The sequence below is a fragment of the Delphinus delphis genome, chromosome 12 (assembly GCF_949987515.2).
Source record: "Delphinus delphis chromosome 12, mDelDel1.2, whole genome shotgun sequence".
Lineage (NCBI taxonomy): Eukaryota > Metazoa > Chordata > Mammalia > Artiodactyla > Delphinidae > Delphinus > Delphinus delphis.
The window spans coordinates 69,626,225-69,636,448 of record NC_082694.2 but is presented as its reverse complement, the minus strand read 5'-3'; the positions used below and the strand labels follow the sequence as shown (position 1 = coordinate 69,636,448).

The 10,224-nt window shown below is 55.9% G+C and overlaps 1 protein-coding gene across 2 annotated transcripts in view; it reads left to right on the top strand.

Annotated features, from left to right (window-relative positions):
* The first annotated feature begins 1,848 nt into the window (after window positions 1-1,848).
* The window catches only part of KCNK3 (potassium two pore domain channel subfamily K member 3), a 40,104-nt gene continuing 31,728 nt past the window's right edge, over window positions 1,849-10,224 (top strand). For both annotated transcript variants that reach the window (XR_009521481.1, XM_060026965.1), the window contains exon 1: window positions 1,849-2,283. Coding sequence is in view for 1 of the 2 variants with exons in the window: in XM_060026965.1 (XP_059882948.1) it covers window positions 2,001-2,283 (283 nt within the window). In the remaining variant the exon portion in view is untranslated. The remainder of the gene's footprint in view (window positions 2,284-10,224) is intronic.

Sequence of the window (10,224 nt, the reverse complement as noted above, 5' to 3'; positions counted from 1 at the left end):
ACAGTGAAAATAAATGAAGGCTCGAGGAGTCATCATGCAGAAGAGGACGGGCTTGGAAAGCAGATGGAAGTCTCTTCCCAGCAGAATGCCCTTGGGGGATTCTCTGCATTGCCTTTAGCCTCAGTTTCTACATCTATAAAATGGACATAACCATCCCTTCCTTTCAGGATCATGGTAAAGACTAGAGATAATGAATGTAACGTGCCTCGCCTGATACAAGGCAGATGTTTGATACATACTTGTTGCACGAATGGCGGAAGAAAGGGATGAGTTGGGGGCACTCCTGGGAGAAGCAGTGTAGTGACCGGCAGTGACAGGTCAGCCCAGGATGTGGACAGATGGTGCTCCCGCTTCTGGCTGGCTGCCTCCTGAGCCCACCCTCAGAGGTCTTGGGGTCTCTCGCATGTCTCTCCTCATGGCCCACGCCAGGGTCCTGTGAAAGACTTTTTGACCCTCCTTGGCAGTGGGATTTGCATTCCAGTCATTCTGCTCACTCAGCCCATCCAAGTCTGGAGTTGTTTGGAGCTAAGCAGGGCCTGTGGGATCATCTGCCGTGGCACCTCATTGAGGAGATAAGGAAGCAAGACTCCGAGGGGGCAATGACGCCTCGCTGAAGTCCCACAGCCTGCCGTCCTCGCCACCACTGCACCATGTTGACAAATGAAGAAACTGAGGTGTAGGAGGAGGTCTGCTGGCTCCTCCAATTTGTCAGCGAGGCTCCTGATCTGCGCCCCCCCCCCACCCTATTTCAGTTAGATCCCAGTTCTATTGGGATGCCCCGTGGTGGTGTCCAGTACTATCCCTGGCAGCCCGGCGCAAGCCCAGCCTGGCCAGCTGGTGCAGGACAGGGGCCATAGGTGTCAGGCCCGTCCTCGAAGGTCCCTGGGGAGCAGAGCAGGAGCCCCTAGGACTGGGTGCTAGTGGCCTAGGCTAGCAGCCTGTGCTTCCTCAGCCAGTTCCAGGAGCTGTGCTGACCTAGGAAGGGACACATTTCACGAGAGCAGGGCTTTCCCTTGGGTGTTGGCCCATGTGTGCCCGGTCCACAGCTGTGCCCTCCTATTTCTGAGACAGCCAGCAGACTGGCACAGGGGAGGGACTAGGGCCTGGGAGGAGGGAAAGCTTGGCTGGGTCCGAGTGCTGACACTAACTCACTGTGTGCCCTTGCACGGCACTGGACCTCTCTGCCTCAGGTTCCTCATCTACATAGTAAAGGGCAGGACAGCAAGGCCCGAGGTCCCGTCCAGCTAGAGCCTGTTGTGATTTTGGTGGAGGGATGAAGGTGGGGTGGCCCAGAGGCCTGATTGGCCCAGTTCCTTTCCCCTTCCTTGCTTCTCTTTTTCTGTGTCGTCGGTTTATCTCCAGCTATCCAGGTCTCTCTGTCTCTCGCCTGCGGCTCTTTCTGTTTCCATCTTTCGCTCTGTGCCTCTCTCGCTCTGTATTTTTCTGCCTGCCTCTTCTTTTTTCTGTGTCTATGAGTCTACCTCTGGTTTTATCTCCTTGTCTGTCACACCCCCTTCTGACTCTTCTCTCTCTCTTCCTCTGTAGTTATATGCATTTCTCTGCCTACTTATCTTTCTCTGGGTCTCTCCCTCTCTCTCGCTCTCTGTCCTGCCCGGTCTCTCCGCTGCTCTCCCGTCGCTCCCCCTCCCCTCCCCCTCCGGCAGCCCCCCCTCCTCCCTCCCTCGGCGCGTCTCCCCAGTCCTTATTTGGCTGGGCGGGAGGGCTGGCGGGAGGAGGCGGCCTGCGGGCGGGGGGCGGGGGGCGGGAGCGGGGCCGGGCGGAGGAGGGCGGTGGGTGGTGCTGAAGGGACAGCTCCGCGGCGGCGGCGGCGGCGGCGGCGGCGTTGGCGGCTGCGGCCCCGGGGCGCGGAGTGGGTGCCCGGCGCGGGGAGCAGCGAGCGCAGCCATGCCCCAGGCCGCCTCCGGGGCAGCAGCAGCGGCGGCCGGGGCCGGGGCGCGGGCCGGGGGCGCCGGGGGGCCGGCGGCGGCCCGGGCGGGACGATGAAGCGGCAGAATGTGCGCACGCTGGCGCTCATCGTGTGCACATTCACCTACCTGCTGGTGGGCGCCGCGGTCTTCGACGCGCTCGAGTCGGAGCCAGAGATGATCGAGCGGCAGCGGCTGGAGCTGCGGCAGCAGGAGCTGCGGGCGCGCTACAACCTCAGCCAGGGCGGCTACGAGGAGCTCGAGCGCGTCGTGCTGCGCCTCAAGCCGCACAAGGCCGGCGTGCAGTGGCGCTTCGCCGGCTCCTTCTACTTCGCCATCACCGTCATCACCACCATCGGTAACTACTCGCCGGGCGGGGGGCGGGGACCCGGGGGCTGGGCGCCGGGTTCTGGGGTAGTCCGGAGCCGGCTGGGGCTGGGAGGTTCCCCCGGAGAGGGTCTAGGCGCCGAACCCCGCGCTCCCAGAGACCCGAGTTCAGCCTGACGTGTCTGCTCCGTAGGGACAGGGCTCGGGGGAGGCGTCGAATCCTGGCTCCGGACTTGACTCTCCAGCAGGGCCAGCCCTAACTTGTCCCTGCCAGGCTGCGAGAGGGCCCCAGGGGACTCTGAAGTGTGTGAGAGGGGCAGGAGCGACGGGCGGCGGCTGGGGAGGAGGGGTGTGGCCGCGCCAGGCCCTGGAGCAGGGCGCCGAGTGTAAGTGGTGGGGAACGCTCGACTCCTCCGTGTCCTTGCAGATCGGCTCCCGGACCCCAGCGTGTCTACGCCGACTGGGGCTTCAGGGAGACGTGTGGAGGCAGGTACTTGGCACTCTGAGGCACACGGGGCCGCTCTGGGTGCCTGGAACACTCCATAACTGTGGCTATGAGTACTTCTTGGGGGGGGGGGGTGTGTGCGTGTCTGCGTGCACGTGTGTGCCCAGCGCCAGGAGTTTAGGCTCTGCCAGCCAGTGCCTTTAATTTTCTTAGGGCAGCAGAGCTGGTGCTGGAAGCCAGACCCAGCCCTGTCTGCCTTCTTTACTGCTGTCCCAGGAAAACAGTCACCTCACAGGAATGGCCCCAGTTCTCCTCTTCCAGCCAGGGCAGACCTCAGTGTAGGAGGCCACACACAGCCAGACTCTCTCACAGTATAGGCACAGGTGCACACACAGGCACACACGCAAGCTCACACAGGACATACACGGGCACACACACAAGGCGCACAAGTGGGTACCCGAGAAAGAATCTCCAGTGAGGCCCTTGATGTGCTATTCAGGTGTCCAAACAGGGATAAACACCTTACCCACTCCCAAGACTATAATTCCAGCCCAGCTCCATTACTTGTCCCATTGTATGACCTTGGGCAAGTCCCTTCCCCTGCCCGAGTCTCAGGTTCACCTCCAGACAATGAGGGTTTGGCCGAAATGACCTCCAGGACTCCTCCGGGTCCTGATGTGCTCCCAGCCCACCTCCCCCCAGAGCTCACTAGGGCACCTCCAGGAGCTGTTTCCTCCATCTTTCCCGTTCCTTCTCCACTCCCTGGTCCTCCTCCTAGCCCTGGCTGAGCTCCCACGGGCTCATTGCCATTTGGCATAGCCCATGACAAGATGGCAGTGTTTTCCTGGGAGTCAACAGGAGCCGAGAGGGGTAAAAGGCAGTACTGGACGCCGTCCCTGCCGTTTGTCCACTGCAGGACTGTCCCGAGATTCCGCTGCTCTCTGGAGACCGCAGGGAGCTATGCTATGTGGTTTCTGGAAGATGATGAAAAGGACCCCAGGAGTGGATGTGGCCCAAGTGGGGGCACCTCTGGGTCCTGCTGACGCTGTGAGTGAGTTTAGTGCAGGATGGTCAGACTCAGGTCTGCCCAAAGAGGAGCCTGCTTTCCTGGGAAGGACCAGACTGGGTTTTGTCCGGCGTCTCCTCCCCTCTCCCACCTCCCTGCCACCTGCCAGGGTTTCAGGAGCACTGCAGGTCCTTAGACCTTCCCTCTCTCTCTCCCCACACATCTTACCCTTGGTGTGTGCCCCATCTTTCTCAGTACCCTGGTCCCCAGCTCCACAGTAACCACCCAACTGACCTCCTTGCCTCCAGCCTCATTCCCCTTTAGGGCAAGCTCCCGAGGATAAGGCTGCCAGAAAGAATCTCCCCAAAGCACAGCTATGACCATACCAATACCCTTCTCAGAAGCCCTCAATGCCCCCCTGCTGCCCATGTAATCCATAAATCCACACTCCTCATCCCAAATTTTCAGGACCTCATACCTGGCTGCAATCTCTATGTCCGACTTCATTTCTCACTTCTTACTGACATGATCTCTCCACTGCAGCCCAACTGTCCCTCGAGAACACCTGAAGTGTGCCCATCTGGCATGCCTTTTTCTCTGTCTTCTATTTATCTTGTCCAAGCTAACCTTCCAGGTCCAGTTCAAATCCCATCTCCTCCTTGAAGTCTTCCAGACCATCCCAGGCCACTGGCTCCGGATGACTGCAGGACTTACTGTCAAGACCAGCTGAGTGACACAGTGTAGGCTGTTTTGCACAGCTGTTTACATTTCAGGGGGTGTATTTTGTCTCTTTAACCACACGGGGTGTAATTAACCTCCGTGGGGGCAGGGCCCTGTGGTTCCCATCTCTGTGCTCGCAGTGCCGGCACAGTACCCAGCAATACGCAGGAGCACTCAGAGAATGCTACTGATGGGTTTAAGGTGTGCAGAAGTGAGACGGCATCATCCTTCCCCTCCATCCCTGCCGTTTCCCGAAGTGTTTGTAATCCTCACCAAGAGAGAAGCTGAAAGCTGGGGGTAGAGGCAGACAGAGTGTGGTTCTGATGATTTTTTGTTTGTTTGTTTTTTTGCGGTGTGCGGGCCTCTCACTGTTGTGGCCTCTCCCGTTGCGGAGCACAGGCTCCAGACGCGCAGGCTCAACAGCCATGGCTCACGGGCCCAGCCGCTCCGCGGCATGTGGGATCTTCCCGGACCCGGGCACGAACCCGCATCCCCTGCATCGGCAGGCGGACTCTCAACCACTGCGCCACCAGGGAAACCCTGATTTTTTTTATTTATAAGGAGCTTGGCAAGAGGAAAGAGAGCATCAAAGAACCACCCTAGTTCTGTGGGGGCCCTAGACTGGCACTGCCCACTCTGCCCCACCCAACCATCACTGGCTTTTTGTCACCTCTCACTCTGGCTATGATACCTGGCTGGGAGCTGTCCATATGGGCTCAGATCTAAGAAACAGCTCTCTGGGCTGTGATCAGATGGTTGGAAAGGGCCCTATATTAGACTGATCTTGACCCCAAACCCAAAGGCAACAGTCTGTATCCACCTGACCCCTTTGGGGACACAAATGGGTCTCCTGAGAGACTGGGAGTCCCTCTGGGATAGAATAATGACAAAATTTCCCGTTCTTTCAGTGCCTTAGTGATCACAATGCACTTTCATCTCATTTCTTGAGTCTCAGCCTTCATAGCTCAGGGGAGTTGCCAGGGCAGGTACTGTTAGCTCCCTTGCACAGATGAAGGCATGGAGGCTCAGGAAGGGGAAGGGACTCCCTCAAAGTCACGCAGCTGCTGAGCAGCGGAGTTACTTAGAGCGAGAAGCAGGGACTCCTGACTCTAAGCCCAGTGTTCCTTCCCCTGCTGGTTTCTTGGCCGCTTCCTCTGCCTCCATATGCCGTGAAGCCCAAAGCCAGCCAGGATTGGCATGGCCATGACGTGCTCAATCATGCCGGCTTGCAGGGCGCTCATGGGCAGCCCTGATTGGTTGAGGGTCAGCAGGGTCTGAGTTAGTCATTCACCTGGTTAGTCACAGTCACCACTGACTGCGAGGATTCCTCCAGCTCCCTCGTCCCTAGTCTCCCAGACAGGAAACCCTTCCTTTGTCGGGCCCTAAGTTCATCAAATGCGAAGGGAAACTCTTTTTTGGGAAAGTTTAACCTCTCTAGCTGTTGAGTCATTAGGCTCCTCCAGGGCCCCAGCCACGTCTATTCATAGCCTGGAGGCTGTCAGAGCAGGAAAGGGCCCTGAGATCAGCTGGTGCTACCCGCTCCTCTTACCGAGAAGGAAGCAAAGAGGTGACGGGAATAGGGTAGTCAAACCTGACTCGCAGGCCCCCGCTCCTTCCACTTGTGCAGACTGCTTCTTTCTCTGTTATTATTATTAACAGCAGCAACGGCAACAATGCTAGTGGCAGCCACCGTTTATTAACTACTCTTCGGCAGGCTGTATACAAGACGCTTCATTTATATTCCCGTTCAGTTCTCTCCCCAACCCTTCAAGGTGGGCATTATTATTCCCATTTTTCAGTGGTGGAACCTGAGGCTCTGGGTGTAAATTACTCACCATGGCCTGTGACTTGAAAGTATAGGTTCAGTGGAGCCTCTCTGAGTCCCACGCCCTGTATTTTTTACCAATTCTTCCTCTACTTCAAGAACCCAGCCCAGACCCTTGTACTTTGGGTCAAATAGCCAAGGCTTGTCTCTTCCTCTGGCAAAATCCTCCCCAGAAAGAGAGGCCCTCTGGCTCCAGCACGCTGCAGCCAGCCTCTGCTGCCCTGCACACTGGCCCCTGACCAACCCAGGCCACGTGCCACAGCCGTGCCCAGGCCCTCCCGGAGACTGCCACGGGCTCACAGGTGCCCGTTCTCCCACCGCAGGTCCGTGGATTCCTTGTGGCTCTAAGGTAACAAGAGGCCAGGTGATTGATTAAGCTGACGGAGCTGGGACAGAAAACCTTCTGTTCTGCTCTCTCCCCAGCTTCCAGCAGAGCACAGGCTCCCATCGCCCACCACATGGCCTGGGAATCCTTAGATTGTGAATTCAAGCAGGTAGTTCATGAGGGAACCTGTACTTCTTGCATCTTTCTAAGAAGGAGGAAAGTATAGGAGTGACCTGCCACCCGCCAAAATCCCAGAGTCCTCAAATCAAAAAGTGAAAGGAGACAGTAGCAGTCATCCCGACATCCAGAGAGGTGAGTGACTTGCCCAAATTCACACAGCAAGTCGCAGGTACAACCCTTTGGGTGCCTAAAGATCTCTCCATCACCCCAGCCTGTTTTCCTCACGACCCCCACTTTGCTCTTAGCACCAGGGCGTCCGTCCGCTTATCACTCAGCTGTTCCCAGTACTCTCTTGACTTCCCGGGGGATGGAGGGGCAGTCCAGCCTGAAACGGTCCCACTGTCCGCTCTCAGTCAGTATTTCCTTCCTCGCTGCCCACAGACCACCCCTCTGCTTCAACTGTACAGCCTTTCCTGAGGGTGGCATATGAACACGGGTGCTGGCTTCGAAACCCGAGTGCCTGGCTTCATCACTCAATCCCCCTCTCCGCTCGCCACCTCCACCACCTGCTACTAGTTGTGTCACTTTGGACAAGTTACTTAGTCTCTCTGAACTTGCTTTGTCATTTACTATATGGGAGAATAATATCTGCCTCCTAGGATTAAATGGGATAACATGGAAGAAGTGCCTGGTACAAAGTATGTGCTTAATAAACAGTATCTACACTTTAAAGTGTTATCATTTCTCATGTATTATCACTTTCCCTACAGAAGGGAACTGCTCTGTTTCCCAAGGATTACTGTGACCACAGCACCTCTACTCCTTCCTAACAGGTGGGGACAGTGGGATTGGGGACCAGAGGCTGCCACACCCTTCCCTTTATCCTCCTAATCTCACTCCCCCATCCCAGGCTTCCCAGATCCTCACTCACGCCTAGAGTCTGCCTGACATCCAGGCTCAGGGGCAATGCTCCCTCCTCTGAGCAGGCAGACCCTGCAGCAAACCAATCAGGGAGAGTGAGGTGCACAGTGGTAGAACCCATCCTGGATTGGAGCAAGAGGACAAAAGTTCCAGTTCCACTTAGCTTAGCTGCTGGTCCTCTATGACCACCAGTTTCTTCATCTACAAAGTGGACGTATTTGATCAGAGGTCCTTCTGGCTGCCATGCCTCCTGCCTGCACGTCCAGTTCCCACACGTCATGATTGGGGGCTAGAGACATGGAGGGAATGGGGGACAGAATAGGACAGAAATAGAAGACACATGCCTGGCCACAGTGGGGACAGGACAAACACAATAAGTATTTTCAAAGAAAACATAAACAAGCACAGATGAATGTAGTGCAAATCACCACTAGAAACAGCTTTCAGCTGGCAGCACAAACGGTAAATCTGTGAGTTGATTTTGTAATAAAAAAATGTAAAAACGATTTCCCTGCCGTCAGCCAGCAGCAAGGGAAGAGACCCAGCTCTGATTGAGATCATGATGAGTTTAGGCAAACCTCAGCAGAGACCCAGGATGGGCACTCCCTCCCTCCCACCCCACCCCTGCCTTGGATGCAGGGAACGGACGTGTCTATAACACGTCAGGCTCTGTCCGAGGCATTTCTCACCTCCTGCATTCCCACAACTACCCTGGGAGGGCAGGCATTATCATCCTGTTATGGTCAAGGAAAAGAAAGCTCAGAGAGGTTCAAACATTGGCCCAGGACCCTACAAATATAAAATGACAGTAACAGGGCTTACGCCCAGGGCTGTAGGAAGTATCTTTTCATGGAGTCGTGCAGCGCCCTGCTCCCCGCGGAGGCTCTGCTGTCCCTCTCGTATGAATGTCACAGACAATGGAGGATGGGGATCAGGGTCATGCAGGGCACTCAGCTGTGACCTCAGCTTCAGGATATCACATCCTCAGGACTATGGGTAGAGCATTTAGCCCAAAGAGAAATCAGTTAGCTCCACCTCTCTCATTTTACAGTGTGGAAACTAAAATTCTAATTGGAGAAGAAGGGAACCCTGTTTACTGATGCCTCCTTCCGTGTTGTTCACCACCCCCCCCCCCCCCCACCAAGGCTCATAGAGAAGAAAGCAGACTGCCAGCCGGCCTGGCCTGCTTGCCTGGGGCCCCCTCCTCACCCCTCTGTTAGGCTCTGGTCCTCAGCACGTGACAAATGCCTGCCGTGAAGCAGTCACCGGCCCAGCTGATGCGGCCACCTCCCAGTCTGTCCACACTTCCCCGTTGTCCAGAAACTGTCCATGCTCAGGCAGCTCCCAGGTGGCTCCCGGAGACCTGCCCCTCACCTGGAGCCACCCCGAGCCCCTACTGCTGCAGTCACGCCTTCGCTTTCCCATTTCCAGAGCTGGCTTCAGCTACTACCTGGAGCCGACAGCTTTGGTCCTCCTGGTTCTGTGGCCCCTGGGATCCCCACCACGCTGGGGCTGACTTCCCATGCTCCCCCTTCACCAAAGCCAGCTCCTTACCACCCTGCTTCCCACTCCCGCCTCTTCCAGTGACACACAGGGTCGCCTTTGTGAAGAGAGTGTATGGATGCAGGGAATATAAGGCAGGAGCCTGGGCTGGGAGCTAGAAACTGGGTTCTTTCTCTCCCCTTAGACAAATCATTCTCTCTCCCTCTCTCTCTCTCTCTCTCTCTCTCTCTCTCTGCTTTCCCCCTACTCATGAGAGGCACAGGCACTACCCTGCTGGGCTTCAGTCTCCCCATTTGTACAAAGGAGATGTTCCCCAGGGGGAACTAGAGAAGGCTAGCTCAGCAATACGGAATTCTCTACATTAGTTCTTCTCCCTTCGTCACCTCTGACAATTTGGTTGGTCTTGTTTAAATGCAGATTCTGAACCAGTAGGTCTGGGATGGGGCCTGAGAGTCTATAATTCTCACAAGGCCCCCAAGGGACACTGATGCTGTTGATCTGCGGTTTACACTTTGAGTAGCAAGGATCTAAATAACCTGGACACCTGACTTCCGAGAACAGACCTGAGGTGGGGACTGTGGATTTAAGAACAAGATTGTGTAGAGCTGAAAAGGTCCTTAGGAATCTGGTCATGGAGTGTCAGAGCCAATGGCCTCAGAGCTGGTGGAGCCTCCTCTGAGGCTGGGGCAGGGCTTTGGTTTGCCCCAGAGGAAGTAGATGCAGAGGTAACCTGGGTTCAATCAGAGAAACACAACCAGCTGGATATATATATAGAGACTTATGTGTCTTGACTTACGTGATGGTAGTTGCTGGCTAAGTGAGTGAAATCTATACGGCAGGACATCGGGAAGGACAGTCTGGAACTCTCTCCAGCTTGGGCTGAAGCTGCTGTTCACAGGCAGAGTTTCTTCTTCTTCAGGGAAGCCTTGGCTCACCTCTTAAGGTCTTTCAACTGATTGATTCAGGTCCACCCAGTGATCTAGGATAATCTCCCTTACTTAAAGTCAACTGATTATGGACTTTAATCACATCTACAAAATGCCTTCATAGCAACCCCTGGATCAGTGCACAATTGGATATCTCAGAGCTTTAGCCTAGCCAAGTTGA